General features: G+C 42.7%; 1 protein-coding gene across 11 annotated transcripts in view; it reads left to right on the top strand.

Moving 5' to 3' along the window:
• The first annotated feature begins 739 nt into the window (after nt 1-739).
• LRCH1 (leucine rich repeats and calponin homology domain containing 1) overlaps nt 740-18,891 on the top strand; it is a 113,306-nt gene continuing 95,154 nt past the window's right edge. For all 11 annotated transcript variants that reach the window (XR_011905978.1, XR_011905982.1, XR_011905976.1 and 8 more), the window contains exon 1: nt 740-1,119. Coding sequence is in view for 6 of the 11 variants with exons in the window: in XM_072359309.1 (XP_072215410.1) it covers nt 855-1,119 (265 nt within the window). In the remaining 5 variants the exon portion in view is untranslated. The remainder of the gene's footprint in view (nt 1,120-18,891) is intronic.

Below are 18,891 nucleotides of genomic sequence, written 5' to 3' on the forward strand. Positions count from 1 at the left end.
AGTAAAATAACCTCCCTCCTACCCATCTAACCTTACAGCTCTTTCCTTACGGTGAGACTACCCTATTAAAAAGTGCCCGAAACACTAATGTATGCCCAATATAAAAGAAAAATGCTGATGCTCCTAAGCATATCTCGGTTGTAAGGCACAATTTTTGATGGATATTCTAGTGCTGCTATTTAAACAGGCCCACCACCCCCAGCACCATCTCTCCCTCATTTAACCAGGGCTGTTTCTTGCTGTGGCTGCCATGCTTCTGTGTGGTGATCTCTGTTTTCCAGAGGTGCTTTCTTGTGGCAGTTCTGCCTTCTGTTGCTCTGTAGCTCTTGCTGTTGAACTCTCCATAGCAGTTGGTCTGTCACACTGACTCTCCCCCTCAGAGCGAGTCTCTCTGGGGCAGACCGAACCCCAGGAGCCATACACAAGTACAAGGCTGCGTCTGTGGCTGGAGCGAGCCTCAGAAAGTCCTTCTTCAGGGCAGGTTCTCCCCAGGGCCTACCAGGTGCAGCAGCAGGAACCTCTGCACCTTTTAATTTCCAAATGAGTCTTTCCACCTCAGCACACGCGCTCTACCCTCAGCGCCTGCACAGCGCCGCTCCGCGCACCGCCGGCAGGTGGCGCCACAGCGCCCCGCCCTGCGCGTCTCCGTCGGGGAAAAGGAAAGCGGAGGGGGCGAGGCGGAGCATGCGTAGTGCTTGCGCCTCGCCCTCCCCGTTCGCCTCCGCCTTCTGCTCTCGCCGCCGCTCCCCCCACCCCTTACCACCACAGCGAGCGAGCGGGAGGAGGAGGAGGAGGAAAGAGGGAGAGCGAGGCAGCTCCGGCGGCCCCTGGCGTTCCCCTCGGTGAGGGGAAAGATGGCGACGCTGGGAAGCGAGCCGCAGCCCTTCCCCGCCGCTGCCTTGGCGGTGGCAGCGGGCGGGGTGGGCGGCGGCGGCTGTGGCGGCGGCGGCTGTGGCGGCGGCGGTGCGTTGGGTCTGCAGCCTCTGAACCGCGGTCTGGAGCGGGCGCTGGAGGAGGCGGCTCACTCCGGGGGGCTCAACCTGAGCGGCAGGAAGCTGAAGGAGTTCCCGCGCAGCGCTTCAGCCCTCACTCACGACCTCTCCGACACGGTGCGGGCAGGTGAGGCAGAGGGGACGGGAGGGGATGGGGACGGCCGGGGTCCCACCTTCGGAAGGCGAGGGGAGGGAGATGGGGGCCGTTCGATCTCCGAGGGGTCCCGCTCTCCTCGCCCTCGCCCCCTTAGGCGCATTGCTTCCATTCCCAACTCAACCTCTGGGGCAAGCAGCTTTGCGTGGACCTTATCGCTCTGCGTGGAGCTTATCTCTTATCTTCACCCCCCTCTCAGCGCCGTGCCTGAGGTAGGTGTTGGCTCCCAGATGGCTGCAGCCACCCCCCACCTCCCCACACGCACACTCATGTACTTGTAGGCTGCTTTCGCATCGAGTGAGGCAGAGCTGTGAGAGTGGGGGGGGGGGTTCAGCCTTACGCCTGGTTTCTGCACTAACCTTGAGGACTGCACGTCTCTGTGTCTCCCTGGAGCTCACCTTTGGATGTGGTTGTGTGAGGAACACGCGTTCATGTTGGGTTGGATACTTTCTCACAGCGTGGGTGCACCCACCTGTCGTGGAGGGGCGAAGGTCTGTGTGTAACCACATGAAGATGCACACGAATGCTTCTTAATGTGTCTTGCTACACGTGGAGGAGCACTTTTGCTCTGCAGGGAGCGTGCTGTCTTTCACAAATGGTACTTGTCAGGCAGTAAGGTTGACATCCACTCTTGTATCCTTAAAGCCATTAGAATGGTTTGGGTTGGAAAAGACCCTAAAGATGGCAGGGTTGGCATCCACAAGATAAGGCTGCTTGAGGCCCCAGCCAACCTGGCCCTGAACACCTCCAGGGATGGGGAACCCTTAGCTTTGCCAGGCAACCTGTTCCAGTGCCTCAGCACTCTGAACACAGAATTTCTGCCTAACATCTAACCTAAAATTCCCCTTTTTGTGTAAAGCCATCCCTCCTTGTCCTATTGCTGTCAGATCATGTAAGTAGAATCATACAAAGTCAGGCAGCAATATTTCCAGCTCTGTATGCAATGCTGTCTTCCGAGGCAAAAGCGATCATCTTTACATGCGCTGTACTCATTTTACAGTAGGGGACACCATCATTACATACATTCACAGAGGAGATAGGCCTAATGGCCTTGTGGAAAGGTGTAGAGAGGGGAAGCATTTGCACTCTGTGTTCACCTTGTCCCTCCTTCCAACATAGAAAATGCCCACTTGTTTCACATCTCAAGGAGCAGTTACCAGCAGTGGAACTGTAATCTGGTTTTCTGCCCCTGTTTGTGTAAGGGGCTGGAACATGATTTGTTCTCTGCATTGTGTCACTTGGCAGAGCAGTAGAAACCCACGCTGGAAGAATGTTGGTATGCTCTGAAGATATTTATTGTACCACCTCCACATGCCCTTTTGTGTCCCCGTTTGCCTGTTGAAGATAGTTGTGTTGTAACAGTAAAGGAGCAGGCAAGTAATCACTTGTTCCTGTCCCACAGAACGGCAGGTGCTATACCTGCATGCAAGCATGTGATAACATGAACCCAGCTCCCACTTAACTCCTGCACATGAGGATATCTGTGTGTTTCTCTCTGTAGAAACATAGCTGCTTACTGCATGCTGGGGTCTGTCCCAGCTGGTAGGGAGCAGAGCAGCGTCTCTAGTACTTCAAATTTAGTTGTTTTTTTTAGCTCTGTCACTTGTTGCTGAATGGATTTCACAGATCGTGTGTGTGCTCCTATCAATAGATATATGTAGGAAACTTCATTTCATCCATCAGTGAAATGTATTGCTTGGTGGCATGAATTGCTCTGCTGACAGTAAAGCAACTTGGTGATCAAAGCCGTGAGGTGCGTGGTAATAGAACTGCATGCAGTCAGAACAAAAATGACTATCAGCTCGTCTCACAAAGCAAGATGTTTTATCAGAAGCTACACAGAAGATACAGAATATGAAATTAAATGCAGAATGGGGTTTTTCCTTTTCTTTTTGCTTTGTGTAAGTGGCGTTGTGGTGTGGCCCGTGGCTCGGTTCCGTAGCAACTGTCCTTTATTCCTTGTTCCCATTTAGGATAACCGTGTGCTAATCTATGGTTGCTTTATGTTTTTGTTTGTAGCAGCGTGTTGTAACTGATGAGTGAGAATTGTTTGCCTTGTGGGTTCAGTTCTGTGTTGATATGTTTCCGAAAAGCTGTGTTCCTTTCCACTTGTTACATTACATAAGTAGAATATATAAACAGAAGAGACGCTTGGCTTAAATCCAGCTTTCTGTAACTCTCAGGACAAACTCTTGATGGGAATTTTCTCTCTCACTTCCTCTCCGTAGACGTGCACGATACAAAAACAGTGCTTTCTTGGACTGCTTGCAATATGTCCTTGCAACGAGTGACTTTTACTTTTGGATTTGATGTCCCGATGTCTCCGAAGTCATGTTTGGGGTGGGAGTAGTCGTTCTGTTTGCTAAAGAGGATTAATCTCACAGAAAAATGAAGCCAATCCATGACTGAGGAGACAAGCGCAGGGGATTGAGTTCTCTGAGGAGAAGGGGATTTTCAAAAGAATGAAACCCTGTCTGCATCTTGACAGTGTCTTAGCATTGGGTACTCAGAGTTCATACTCTGAGACAATGACGGTCTCCAGACTAATAAAATGTTATCAAGCTTGTCTTCTGCAAATGTTTTTAGTGCTTTAAATAAGCCTGAGGAAGATTGAAGCCTTAAACTTGAGATGCTCTGTTAATGTTGTTTTTGTTTTCTTGAAGTTAGGGGTCGGAGTTTTTGCAGCAGTTGATAAGTTTGCAGAAGGAATGTATGCTGCTTGCCTTAATAGCTGGGAGCAAATCATTTGACTTCTCTAGTTCTTACTGTAGTTACATTCTGCAGCAATTGCGGAGGCTTCTCACTCGTCAGTTTCTGTTACTGCAGCTTCTTAGAATGTTTCTTTCTTCTGTAACTTTCCTTTGCATCGGATACCTCTTGCATAGGCACACAGTTCTGTGAGCGTGTGTACGACTTTCTAATCATGAAGACATAGAATGGCTTGGGTTGAAAAGGACCACAAGGATCATCCAGTTTCAAGCCCCCTGCTATGTGCAGGGTTGCCAGCCACCAGACCAGGCTGCCCTGACCCACATCCAGCCTGGCCTTGAATGCCTCCAGGGATGGGGCATCCACAGCCTCCTTGGGCAACCTGTTCCTGTGTGTCACCACCTTCTGTGTGAAAAACTTCCTCCTAATATGTAACCTAACCCCCTCCACCCCTGTCTCAGTTTAAAACCATTCCCTTTTGTCCTATCACTATCCACCCTTGTAAACAACCATTCCCCCTCATGTTTATATGCTCCCTTCAAGTACTGAAAGGCCACAATGAGGTCTCCCTGGAGCCTTCTTTTTTCCCACACTTCATCCATTTCTCCCTTCTTGTTTCTGAAAGCTTTTCTCAAGAGCTGAGCATGACCTGCTCTTCTGAACCGTATGGAAGTATCTTGTGTGCAGGAGAGAGTTTTCATGGTGTGCACTATGGTTAGAAGAAAGTACATCCTCTCTGTGGAGGATCTTGAGTTTAGTCAGATGTTTTAAACCACATCAGTGTGGATGAATTGCAAAAAAACATTTCAAAAACAATAAATGCTATTCTTATCACTTTTATTACAGGGTGGGTTATGCAGAAGACCGCAGTGCAATAATCACATAGTTCTTAAGTAATAGTATGCAATTATATTCCTCAGAACCACTGGGAATGCTATAAGCATGTTCGTTTATAAAAGAGGAAGAAAAAGCCTCAAAGTTGATACTTAAATGTATATCCAGGGCTGCCTGTATCACTGCCTGTATCACTTCAACCTCTGTAGGCTTTGGCCGCTTGTTTGAAGATAGATCCCTTGAACTTTTCCTCCCGGGTCCCTGTTTCATCCTTTTCAGGGTTAGGCACATGAGGAAGGATTACTTGCTCTTGGTTGTGATGAGAGAGAAGCTTGTGACTCCTATAAATGTTCTATGTCTTCTTTACACCGGTATGGATGTCACCAATACAGACCTGTTCGTTTGTGCTACTGCACACTTTCGTGAGCCCATAGTAGCTATCAAATGGGCTCCAGTATTTGGTTATTATTTGGACATGAGGTTTGATATGTCGCTTTCCTTTTAAGAATTCTCTTGGGTAGTTACTGCTTGTGATCTGGAATTTGTATTTTGATCACCTTATCCAAAATTCCTGTCAATAAAACAATGCCATAAAACCAGGCAGCTGAAAAAAACAACCAACAAACAAACCCAAAAGTTATTTATTCTTATATCCAACAAATGGTCTCTTTTTACAACCTTCCTGTGTTTATTTCTAGTCTTACTAATTCCCTTACACTTAAGATGTTATTTGTGTATTAAGTGAAGAGGAGGCAGTGCACTTCTTTACTCTCACAAGTGAACTGAATGTTATTCTGCAGCCAAAACTTATGAGATGCAGCTCTTTTTTGTGTCTATATCAAGGCTAAGAACTTAACACAATTTTGATGCTGTTTATCCAGCAGTATAGAAGTAGTTTTCAGACTTTACCTTCACCAACTATTTTTTTTCTGACAAGCAGTGCTTCATAGATATTTTATAAGGCTGATGCTGAAATATTTCATAGACTTGCCTGGGTTGAAAAGGACCACAATGATCATCCAGTTTCAACCCCCTGCTATGTGCAGGGTGACCAACCACCAGACCAGGCTGCCCAGAGCCACATCCAGCCTGGCCTTGAATGCCTCCAGGGATGGGGCATCCACAACCTCCTTGGGCAACCTGTTCCAGTGTGTCACCACCCTCTGTGTGAAAAACTTCCTCCTAATCTCTAACCTTAACCTCCCCCATCTCAGTTTAAAACCATTCCCCCTTTTCCTATCAATATCCATCCTTGTAAACAGCTGTTCCCCCTCCTGTTAAATGCTCCCTTCATGAAGAAGCTTTATCAAATTAAATGGATTTTGAGGACCGTAAACATAGTTAGGCACTTAAAACTTCTGTGTGCCACTCTGAAACCATTTGGTTATGTTTTCACTTCCCCAAGGCAATGTATGTCCGCTTGGTTTGTGAATCATGTAAACATTAAGACTATTGACTCCTGTTGAAAAGAGTCTGTTAGCTCTTTTGCTGTGTGGAGTGTAGCAAGTTGTGCTTTTGGAAGTTACCTCCTTTGTCAGGAGATTTATACTCTCATAGCTGAAATGCGGTCAGTGACTTTGCAGGTGCCGGTAGGCATTTCTCAGCACTAAATAAAGTGAAGTAGCTCAGGGTGGCTTTTGTTACATGAAAGCAAATTAGAAGTACTCGATTGCCTGGTTACCCTTTCAGAATGCGGCTTGGGAAGATTAATGGCTTTCTACTGTTGACTGTAGGGGCTGTGTGCATGTGTTCATCTCCATCCCCAATGTGATGTTTCTTTTTATTTTTAAATTATTATTTTGTTTTAATTTTTGGCTGGCAGGGAAGCTCCAAAAGTACAACAGCTGAGAGTAAAAGAGATTGACAGCATAGAAATCACAGCGGGAAGGAGAGCGGAACATCTGAATTACAGCTGCAGCAAGCTCAGCTGTTCGTTGAACCCTTACCCTTAATGTTAACTTTCAATTTAGGGTAGCTGTTTTTCAAACAGCTCTACCTAGAACTGCCAAAGCGTCTTTGACCACGCTCTGCATACAGATGGATGAAAATTGATTTCTCTTGTGAAAATCTTGTCACCGTGTGTCCTTGGCCCATTTGTCCTGAAGATGACTGACTTGGGGAGCTCTGAAAGTGCTGTTGTGGTGGTAGAAGTGCTACATGTGCCTTCTCATGTGCTTTTAGTGAAACTGCTGTGTTTTTGATGAGAGAGGCTCATATAGTTACAATCCTTGTTGGGAGGCAGAGACGGAGTAATCCTGTGTGGTTTGTGTGTCTCCTCTTCCTCCTTCCTCTGGTCTGTTTCTTTTGTGTCTTTCATGCAAAAGACATTTTGGTTTAGGCATCTGTACAGCAGGTGAGGCATTGTGAATCTGACTACAGTTATTATACAAGAGTTTTGAAAATGCAAAGTACTTGAGGGAGAGGAAGAGACCAGGGCAGAATCAACTGTGCCAAATTGGAATGAATATCAGAAAATACCAGGAAAAAAGGGTGTAAGGAAGATATTATTCAGAGGCAGAAGGTAAGAAATGAGGGGAAAAAATGCGTGAAATACTGAGTGGAAATGTATGAAGTGGTGGAAGTGAAAGAATCAAAGTGGTTTGGGTTGGGAGGGACCTTTAAGATCATATAGTTCTAATCCCCTTCTACAGGCAGGGACACCTTCTTATAGAACAGATTATTCGAAGCCCCGTCCTAGCCTTGAATCCACAACCTTGCTGGGCAACCTGTTCCAATGTCTCACAGTAAAGATTTTCTTCCTAATATCTAGTCTAAATCTGCCTTCTTCCAGTTTAAAGCAGTTTCTCCTTGTCCTGTTGTTCCATGCCCTTATAAAAAGTCCCTCCCCAGCTTTCCTGTAGCCCCCCTTCAGGTAACTGGAAGGCCACTCTAAGGTTCTCGAGGAGCCTTCTCTTCTCTGGGCTAATGAGCACCTGCTCTTTCAGCCTGTCCTCGTAGGGGAGGTGCTCCAGCCCTCTGATCATCCTTATAGCCATCCTCTGGACCTGCTCCAACACCTCCATGTCCTTCTTGTGTTGGGGGCTGCAGAACTGGATGCAGTTCTCCAGGTGGGGTCTCAAGAGGTCAGAGTAGAGGGACAGAATCACCTCCTTTCACCCTGCTGGTCACACTTCTCTTGTTGTCATGCAGGATACAGTTGGCCTTCTGGACTGCAAATGGAAAGGCTCTGTGAGCAAGAAGGTGAGCTTGTATGTTCTCGACTGAACGTAATGGCTTTGAATACTTTGTGTTTGTAAAATTGAGGAAAAAACTGATTTTCTGAGCAGTTAAGTTAGCAATCAGAATGTTGTGAACAGAGATTAGAAAAACATGGAGGAAATGATTTAACTAACAGATGACATTTACGGATCTTCTGCTGCAAATAATTGTTTAAAATTCATACTGCAAAAGGTTAACTGCTGAATTTAAATTTAGAAAGCTTGGCATTCATTTGCCTACAGGAGAGGCCAGTGGCTTTCAGCAGTGACACTGCCTACAACGTTGCAAGAGCAGCCAAGCCTTTGGTACTTTTGTTTTGCATATCAGAATGACCATTCTGGGAAGGATGGGATGAGCGGCTTCCTCTGGCAGCGGGCTGTGCTGGCTGTGCTGGTGAGGCATCTTCAGATTGGAGAAAATTGCCACACTGGTTGGGTACTGAAATCACAGTTAAAATCGGTGTGATTTAATAATTTAAACGGCACTTCTGAAACAGGAGAGAGAAATATCATTATCATTTTCTCGTGAGACCAGAATTAGGAAAATAATCTGCTCATTTACTTTTTGTTCAACAATATGCAAACTTAAAAGAGCCAGAAACGTCTTCGCTTTAGAGCGCAGATCAGTGGCAAAGGTGGAGATGGGTGTTCCATCTCCTGATTTCTTATAGCACCTTGACTGTATTTTGTTAGGCAGAAGACCCACTGAACAGAGTAGTACCAGTCCCTGTAAAGTGATCCTTGCAAAGGTACCGAGGAGTTAAGCTTCTGAAGGAACTATTGCTTTCTTCTAAATCTGTGGGGAGATGCGTCCCTGTGAGAACAGTTCTAAAATGTCAATGCTTCTCCCCGCCCTTTTTTCCCCAAGGGTATCTTGCTGGCCAGCTTGCTGTTTTATTCCTTTTTTACCTTGTATGGTACAGAGCACCATAATATCTGTAAACCTCCTAACTATTTAAAAATAGAAATAACAATAACAGTCTCTCTTCCTTCTGTCCTGCTCCGTATGAGAAATACTTTTTAAAGAAGGAAGAAGTCAAACTTTAGGAGTGAGAAGATGATCTTGGCAGAGCCCGAGTGAGGGTTAGTTCTGCATTTAATTTGAGGTTTGCACTCACTACTGAAGACACATGAAATGTTTCATGTTCTGCTGTGTGAATTCTGACCCCCTTAGTTAGAAGCTTGCTGAGGATTTTTTGGTGCTGCTGTAAGGTAGCTTTTCTGGGTATGGTTAGAGAGGACGCTAGAAGTAGCTGGAGGTTTTGAATGTGAAAGTCGAGCACTCTGAAGTGATTTGTGCTGCTGAATGGATAAGGTTTTTTTTTGTTGGTTTTCTGTAGGTGAGTGGTTTTATTCCTTAGTGCAAGTTGCAGTAGTTACATATCGAGGCTGGAGCCTGGAAACTTGTACTCCTTGTTGAATGGAGGGAATTGTTTGTACTGAACAAACAGGGAAGTATGTCAGAAGGTGTTTCTTATCTGTTACTTTACTTACCTTTCTTGATAACCCTTCCTTTCTGAAACCATTTTCAGATCATGGAATCACAGAATTGCCCAGGTTGGAAAAGACCTTAAAGATGATCAAATCCAACCACAACCTGACCGTACTACCCTAATGACCCTCCTCTAAATCATATCCCTGATCACCACATCACAACAGCAAGGTAGATCTGAGACTCCTGCTTTAGGGAGGAAATCAAACTTCTGTTTCTAAGTTTCAGTGCTGTGAAATGCAAGACATTCAACGTGAGTAGTGCAAGTGCCCAGTTGGATCTGTTGCTGGTGATGAGAAATGAACAGGTTTGTAAAAGGTGTGCATAGAAATAAACTGATAATCACTGAAACTGGTGGAGGAGTTGAGGAAAGCTGGCAAGAAATATGATAGAAAAGGAAAGTTGAATTGGAGATGAATCTTGTAAGGAAAGAAGTGGAGCAGAACGTACACTCAGATGAGGTTTACTGGAAGTGAGGCAAGATACCAGAAATACAATCATGGCAGTTCATTTGTAGCCTCGTCTGAAGTTTTAAAGGTAGTGAAACTGTTGCAATGGCAAGCAGAATTGTTAGTAAGTTGACTTTCTTGTTTTACTTTGGAACTTTAGCTGTTTATAAATATAATAGGAGAAAAGGTAGATAAAACGATTCACACGTGATGTGTCATGCCCTTGCTGTAATCCCTTCTTCTGAGAACACTGAGGCCTAGATGAGTTTGTTCAATTTAACCACTTCAAGATGCAGCAAACATAGTAACAGTGCTGTTCAGTGGGAGTGGAGGAGCATCATGTCATTCACATGTTGTATAATGACAGAACACTGGCTGGGATGAAGACTTCTGGGATGGGATTTCTGATGAAAGATGAAAGAAGTCTTCTCAGCAGCTGGGGTTGAAGGCTGCCCTGAGCTGCTGTGATAGCTTAGGGGGCAAGACTTATACTCAGGTTTCCCATGTTTGCTGGATGTTGTGATTCCGAGGCTTATTTATTTATTTATTGAGTTCATCCAAGTTCAAGAAAACTTTTGTACTGCCTTCCACTATGTATGGTGTTGTTTCCCTACTTGGTGAGCATCGCTTGCCATTTCTGTTCCAAGATTTGACTTTTGGCCTGGCTGAATGCCTGCTCCTTTGCCTGTGTTCCATTTACCAGGCAGTTCGGATCGCGCTATACTAATGTCTTGTCTTCACTTCTTGCTCACATTCTTTGTGTCGCTCAGTCATTATACCTCAGGTGCAATTTTCCCCTTGCTAGTCTTTTTGCAGAAAGGTATAAATGCAAGAATTTGCTTGTGGAGTCCATATAAAATATGGTGTTGCCGCACTTCAACTTACTTTAAGACCTATGGGTACCAGTACCTAGTTTCTACGTAACTTCAACATGCTGAAGCATGTTATTCAACATGCCGAAGCTCGTTATTGTTTGTGGTTCTTGATGTCCTTTTAAAATATCTTCTGAGCAGGTGGTACATTTTCATAGTCAAAATATTGCAGAAGCTAATAGAGCTGCTGAATTGTGGCTGTATTATATAACGCATCTTTCTACTCAGTGGAACTTTAACATTTGGTGGAAAACCATCATGGTAAAGGCTTAATTTCTTTTATTCCTATTCTTTTTTTAAAACAATGGGGTATTTCTTCCATGTTTTTTCTCTTTTTTTTTTTTCTTCTCGGTATGCTTATTCAAATTCGACATGAAAAAAGATGATCTTTTGCTAGCTCCTCAAAGGAAATATTGTATGCAAGTGGTATAGGATAATATAACCAAAACGAACTACGGTTTGTTAAAATTGTACTAAGGGATTTTAGAGACGAGGCAGCTACTCTGTTTGTATATTTCTTCTTATTGTATATCAACTACTGGCATATTAGAGTGTGCTGAATTAAACTTCTAACCAATCAGGACCTTCTTAAGGGTGGACAAAATAAGTTGAATGTCTTGTGTACTGATAAATTTAAAAGCCTTTTATGTATTTATATTAAGTGCTAATATATATATAATCTTTTAAGTGATTATTTCAGTTAGTTTCAGTTGGTTCCAGCATAGATGTAGTTCTGTGCCTCTGTTTAAAAATTACCTTGCAAACTTTGCTCTTACTATGTAATGTTCTATAAAGATGCAAGTTATCCATGATTGCACTGATAGGGAGCATGAGGAGCAGAAACAAACAACTCTAAAAAGAAACCAGTTTTGGTACCCTGCCTTCTGTTTTTACAGCTTGGTGAACACAATACAAGATGTCCATAAGAATGGGTGTTGAGTCATTCTCCTTGAGATCTTCTGAAAGATGCTGTTGTAAAAGATAGGAACTTGGAAGCTTTCATTACGATTCCAGGTCTTCAGAGTGGCTTTAAATGTATTAATGCAATGTAAGAACGGAGAGGTTGTTCTGTAGTAGTGTTTGTTACAGAAAGATGGTAGTATGGTTCAGAAATACTTAGTCTTTAAAAGGATGTTATTGAAGATTTGCCCTAGGTTAAGAATCAGGTAAGACGAAAGAGTATGATCTTCAGAAACATATATTTTAAAATACTAACTCTTTTGGCAAGAAGTGCTGTATTCCCTCTGTCAGTTTTTATATCTTTGTGTGTTTGTCTTCCTAGAGAACTGAAAAGGTTATTCTTGGCCTAGAGCCCTAGGCTAAAAATGGATTCTGGAGTCTTATAGCTCAGTTTGGTGTTGAACAGTTTTGTGCGGTAGTAAAAGAGCTGCAGTAATTGGTAGTCCCACAGAAGCATTTCAGTTATGCACTTAAAGGTTAAGCTGTGGGAGAGATGGCCACGTGATACCTCTAACATCGAGTTTATCACAAAAGTGTAAGTCATGTTTGTCTGGGAAGCATTGGTAGCCTGAAAAAAGAGAGGCTTCTCTACAAGTTCACTTTAAAGGAGAGTAAGAATGAACGTGTGGTTTAGCTCCTACAGGGGAAGGCTCTGAAATAAAGAATTGAAATGCTGTTGCTATGGGAATGGTGAAACACAAGCATTGCATTTCAGACTCCGTGTGTGGGGAACAGGGCTAGTCTTTGAAGTTTCCCCGTGCTTCTGTCCAGTATAATAGGATTTAACTAGAAAATCAAAACAAGCCCAAACCCAACCAATTACTGTATATGTACGTATGCATGTATTACATGCAGTGTTCTGAATTTTTATTGAATACTTTGGGTGATTGCATCACTTGGAGTTTGGAATAATCAGAAGGGGGCAGCTATTTAAATCTGAAAAATCTGACATCAGTAAAAGGTTTGATAAAGGCTCGGGTGTGCTGTACAGATAGCCTGGTCTGGTATTAAATGTGGAGGTTGGTGGCCCTGCCTGCTGCAGGGGTGTTGGAGCTTGGCGATCCTGGAGGTCCCTTCCAACCCAAGCCATTCTGTGGTTCTGTAATAGCTCACAAGCTTAGTCCATTTGCTGTATGTGTGTATTAAATGTGTTATATTACAACCGAAAGTTTTTTATCTGCTCTACTTTAGGCATGATGCAGTTTTATTTTGTCATGTCTAAATGCATCACTGATTCATTAAATAGGTACAGTTTGAGGATAGGATGATCAATGTATTTTTCTTTATGTCTCAACTTCTTTCATGCTTCTTATTTGGTGGTCGTTAGCAGAGGGTATGTGAGCATGAGCACTCTCTTTACCACAAAACTGTGTAATTAATTCCACAGGAAGCACTTTTACAGAAAAGAAAATGGCAGGGGACAATAAACTGGTAAAGTTGTTTTGTTTTTAAGTATATAATAACGCATTTACAGTTCATCCTTTCTGTCATTCTTTGCCTTATTTCACCTGCTGCTGTTTTCATTCTGGGGTCAATGGATTGTATTTGTTGAAGAATGGAAGAGCTGACGTGTCTTAATACTAAAAGAGACATTTATGTTGATACAGTTTGACCTTCTGCCTAATGCTGGTCATAAATTACCCTGATTAACTCTTCATGTCTACACCAGAAATGTTCGGCTTCTCTATACTGCGTTGATCCTAAAGTACCTAGTGATGATAGTGTGATTAAGAGTTTATTTGCAAGTAAATAAGAGAAATAAGATGAATTTTAATTTTAGCTTCAACTTACAATCATTTGTTCTTTTCTTGAACTACTAGATGGGTACATGCATTAATTTAAAATAAGGATGTAAAACTATTGCATGGAAAAAAAATACTTGGATATATTTAAAGAACACAACTAGTCTGAGCATACCATCTACCAGAAGAGCCCTTCTGATTTGTTCATCCCTGAACACCAGTCATATAGATTAGGTTGCAGTGTCCATCTGATGCCTAGTCGGAAGAACCGAACAATTTCATCAAGAAAGCAATTTAGCTTATAATAACAAATTTTTAGGTTTATTTCTTCTCAATCCAACATCATTCCCGGTTTTCTAGACTTTTTTTCTCCCGGGATTCAAAATTATTGTCGATAAAATTTGCAGTGACAGATGTTAGCGTTACAGCAAGTAATACTAGCGCCAAGTTCTAGATATCCAAGGACCATGGAGCAGATTAGACGCAAACTCAAATGTAACCCTGTCAGAAGAAAACTGAAAAATACAACATGAAGCGTGCAATCATAGGCTTGGGAAGTGACAGTGCAAGCTTGGTGAGATGAAAATCACAAGCTCCCACTGACTCTAAGGTGCAAATGACTACCGGGATGAATATCTGATACAGTGCATGAACCTGTCTAGTAATTGCAGTGTAATCTGAGTTGCTGAACTCCATATGAACCATTATTTCAAAATCAACTGTTAAGGTAAATGAGACTGTGGCTGGTGTTAAGATCTTAAATCCCTGAGTTTCTTGGTAAAAATTTGGTGCACCACCTGGCTCAAAGAGCCGTTTGTGTTAGAACAAATGCAGTTCATGGTTTGTTTCTTTGAGTACTGTGATTTGAGGTGTTCTCCTTGCTTCAGCAAACATTTTTGTATATCCTTTTAGTGTTCTATTCAGTTAGGGATGTAAAAGTGAAGGAGTTTTTCGACTTCTAAAAACACCTTAAATACAGTAGAAGTTATTTAATTAAATTAACAATTCCTTTTTGAGCATCTCTTCTGGAACGTTATTGCTCGACAGTTCTGTTTATAGAAACAGGATGTTTTGGTTTTATGAAACGTGGATTTCTTGGGAACTCATTTTAAGAAAGTGTTTGTTTACCTCCGCCCTTGGTGAAATGCAGATGACATCAGTTTTTCTTATGTGCTGGTGCTGCAGCCTGTACGTGAAGACAGGTTTAGAAATGTTAGTGACATAAAAGGAACTGAATGCTAGGTAGCCTTGCAGTTTAAGGTGAATTGGTGTTATGAATGTCCAGGCGCTCTTACCTAAGGCAGTAGAAATTTAGGGTACTGGTTAGGCTGCGGTTGGACTTGATGATCTACAAGGTCTTTTCCAACCTGGGTAATTCTATGATTCTATGAAGTAGGGCTGGAGGATTAGTTTAGGAAGGATTGAGGACAAACAGAAAAGCATCCAAACATCTGTGTCAGAAAAGACATATGGGTGCTGAGATTGCCTTGTTATTGCATAAACTTTGCAATGAAAGGAGATGCCAATATTCAATAGAATGTGATGGCTGCACCTAAACATGTTGTAGGTATTTGAATTAAAGACAGTTGTTGTATTAGTTTCACTATAGATGACTGTGTCGTCTTTTAAAACATATCTCTCCTGTTGTCTTTCTTGCTTGGGTGGCAGAGCTGTGCTCCCTTCTTTTCATTTATATCTCTTATCTTTTGTGTTCTCCCACTTGTGGGTTGGCTGGTATTTATTGTTAGTAGCAACTTTTCTCTATGGAAACCTATAGTAAAAATCTAGTTCCATCTTCACAGAATCAGCTCCTTTTAAAATATTTTTTGTAAATTAAAAGGCAAGTATCAGATTTAAAATACACATAGTAAAGTGTATTATAGGCTTATTCTGACTTGGTCTAACTTTCATGGGATCATAGGATAACCTGGATTAAGAAGGATTCCCAGGGGTCATCTGGTCCAACCACCTGTGCAAAGGAAGTTCAAATGTGAGCCTGTTCAATGTAGTTAATGTAGTTTTGCTAGCTGAAGTACATTTAATTCACCTCAGGCACTCCTGCATATCATGAGCTCCTGCAAATGATGTGTTGTGGGCCATGGAGAATCATAAAATCATCACAGAGTCATAGAGTGGTCTGGGTTGACAAGGACCACAATGATCATCTAGTTTCAACTGCCCTGCTATGTGCAGAGTCACCAACCACCAGACCAGGCTGCCCAGAGCCACATCCAGCCTGGCCTTGAATGCCTGCATGGATGGGGCATCCACAGCCTCCTTGGGCAACCTGTTCCAGTGTGTCACCACCCTCTGTGTGAAAAACTTCCTCCTAATATCTAACCTAAACCTCCCCTGTCTCAGTTTAAAACCATTCCCCCTTGACCTTGGGGTACTGGTGAATGGGAGGCTGAACATGAAACAGCAATGTGCCCTGGCAGCCCAGAAAGCCAACTGTATCCTGGGCTGCACCCAAAACAGTGTGGCCAGCAGGGTGAGGGAGGTGATCCTGCCCCTCTGCTCTGCACTGTGAGGCCTCACCTGGGGTACTGTGTGCAGATGTGGAGTCCTCATCACAGGAGAGCTGTGGACTTGTTGGAGTGTATCCAGAGGACGGCCACAGAAATGATCCACAGGGTGGGCTCTGTCCTACAAGGATAGGCTGAGAGCTGGGACTGTTCAACATGGAAAGGACAAGAGCAGCCTTTCAGTATCTAAAGGGGAGCTACAGGAGAGAAAGGGACAGATTCTTTAGTAGGATATGTGGTGATAGAACAAAGGGAAATGGCTTCAAACTCAAGGAGGATGGACTTAGGTTGGATATAAGGAAAAAGTATTTTACTGTTAGTGTGGTGAGGTGCTGGAACAGGTTGACCAGAGCTGTGGATGCCCCATCCCTGGAGACTTTCAAGGTGAGTCTGGATCAGGCCTTGGTAACCTGGTGTAGCTATGCTGTCCCTGTTCATTGCAGGGGAGTTGGACTAGGTGGCCTTCACAGGTTCCTTCCAAATCTAAGGGTTCTGTGACTCTATGATTACTCTGTGTTCCTTAATTTCAGTTTAAAATGTTTGTCAGTCCATGTAGCTGGCATTGAATTAATTGGAGGAAGTCAGTACTTAAATAACAGCCTTTCACTGCTTTATTTGAAATGTTTTTAGGGACTTTCCACTGGATTTCCACCGTGGTAGAAGTGATCTTTTTATTAAAGAAGCTTTGTCTTCTTGGTTTCTCAGAACGCAACAAAGTAAACACTGTATTACAGGTGCAGCCCTATCCATTTTTACTGCAGTTTACTAAACTGCCACACAGTTTGTAATTTATATAGTGGGAATCTGCTTTGCACAGTGTTTTAGCAGTTAACTTGGAACGGCTCAATGAATGTATCTTCATTGTATGTGGAACAGGAGTCAGATGTCAAGGTTAAATCTTAGGGCACCTGTTGGAAATGTTTCTCTCCTCTTTTGCTTCAACCTTCATTTTACAGTTATGAAAATTAAGTTGTTTGTCACTTTCTTGTTAAGTAGTTAAATATTTAACTTGGAAACAAAAGAGATTTTTCTATCAGCAAACAGTAGCTTTCAGCTTCTATTAGATAGAAGGACGCTGCAATGCACTTGGAAGTACCTTTCTTGTTTGTAACTGAGTTTAGTAATTTATGGCTTTGTGGAAAAATCTTTTGCTACTTTTATGTGCCTTATTTATATTAAGGGAGCCAAACAATGCGTAATTGCCTTTCTGGTATGGTTCAGGTGAATGAGATGAATTAGTTCATCTTTGATTTTAATATTAAAGTTAACAAAATAAATACAAGTGGAGATATAGCTCCTATCACCCTGACCTGGGCTGTCAGATGATACTTGTGTGTCCTAACGTTGCCAGATCAGCTTCCCCTGTTTTGGTGAGGCTGCTTGGCCAATAGATGTGCTTTGTAATCGTTTTGAGACTTGGAGGTAGAATAATTTAGGGATCGCTGTTACTTTTTATCCTTGTTTGATTTGCATATCTATATCTTATTCAAGCACAAGTGTGTGTAGGGAAGGTGGTGTGCTGGTGTGCCAGATAAAGCCACAGTCAAGCCATGCGAATGCATTGCCTGAACAGACGCTCCCTGGGGTAACTATTCACATTTTAAAAAAGCACATTTGTTTTCAGTTTTACATTATTATATGCAGACAAAATATTTCAAACTATACTGACTGTTGAAATCACTGTTCACCAGGGTCTTGTGTAAAGCAGTTTCTCAAACAAGAATGTTCTTGAATAAAGAACTGCCTCAGTCGTCGTACATTGCATTCTCTCATTTGCAGGGGGTTTTCAAGCACATGTACATAGGCACATGAGAGAACTGTACATACACACTTTGGGCATGTGGGTTTCAAATTTGGATTTTCTTGTAGCTGGAAAGGAGAAAAAACAAAAGAGTTGTTACCTCAGTAATTTAAATTGGAGGTCTTCCTGGTGCAGTCATTGGAAGTTTTAAGAGCAAAGATTTGTGATTTACAGAATCACAGAATTATCAAGGTTGGAAAGGACCTAAAGATCATCCAGTCCAACCATCACCAATACTTCCCAGCTAAATCATATCCCTCAACACAACGTCCAAACGTTTCTTGAACACCCCCATGGTCGGTGACTCCACCACCTCCCTGGGCAGTGCATTCCAATGCCTGACTACCCTTTCCGAGAAGTAGTACTTCCTAATGTCCAGCCTGAAGCTCCCCTGGTTCAGCTTGAAACCATTGCCATTTATGCACAGTTGGTTCAAAGCAGTTATGCAGGTTTCACTTTGAGCTCGGTTGCTACTTGGTGTGCTACACTAAAGGAAATGTGTTGTTTTTGCAGTAACTTCTACATGGTTACAATTTCATGTAGTTATGTAACGCTCTAGTATACTTTGTTACATATTTAAGTTCATAGCAATCTCATTCGAAGTAGGCTATTGCCAACTGAATTAAAACCCCTATTATTTCTCCTTACACAAAAAGTAAAACCTGGGGGAATGAGCGTCTCAAAATCCCAACCTAAACTTTTAGATTTTGTAAGCATCCATGTGCAATTGGTTTTCTAAGTATTCTAGCTCAAGTATAGCAAAAAATACTGTTTCTTTTTTTCCCCCTCCACTTGTGATTTAATGAAATCTATCAGTAGTTCCACATATGCTGTAATGTTAGGTATGGAGATATTTCCAAGACAGCTTAGGATCTGAGAGAGTGTGCTAAAGTGTTTATGACCATCTTGTTAGCTTGTTGCTAATTCCTTATTGATCCCATTATTTGATTACGTTCTACTCCTGTATGTGATGGTGCTCCCAGCTTTTCCCTGTGTAGAAACCAAATGTTTTGCTCTTGAATTCCAGTGGATTGCTGTCACTTCGTTTTGATTTTTCTGATTTGCCACCTATTTGTTTCGAAGTGATTCAATATATTAACAAAAACTTGGCATTGAGTCTGCAGTTATACAGCGCTGTTTTTC

This window comes from Excalfactoria chinensis, chromosome 1, assembly GCF_039878825.1.
Source record: "Excalfactoria chinensis isolate bCotChi1 chromosome 1, bCotChi1.hap2, whole genome shotgun sequence".
In the NCBI taxonomy this organism is placed as follows: domain Eukaryota; kingdom Metazoa; phylum Chordata; class Aves; order Galliformes; family Phasianidae; genus Excalfactoria; species Excalfactoria chinensis.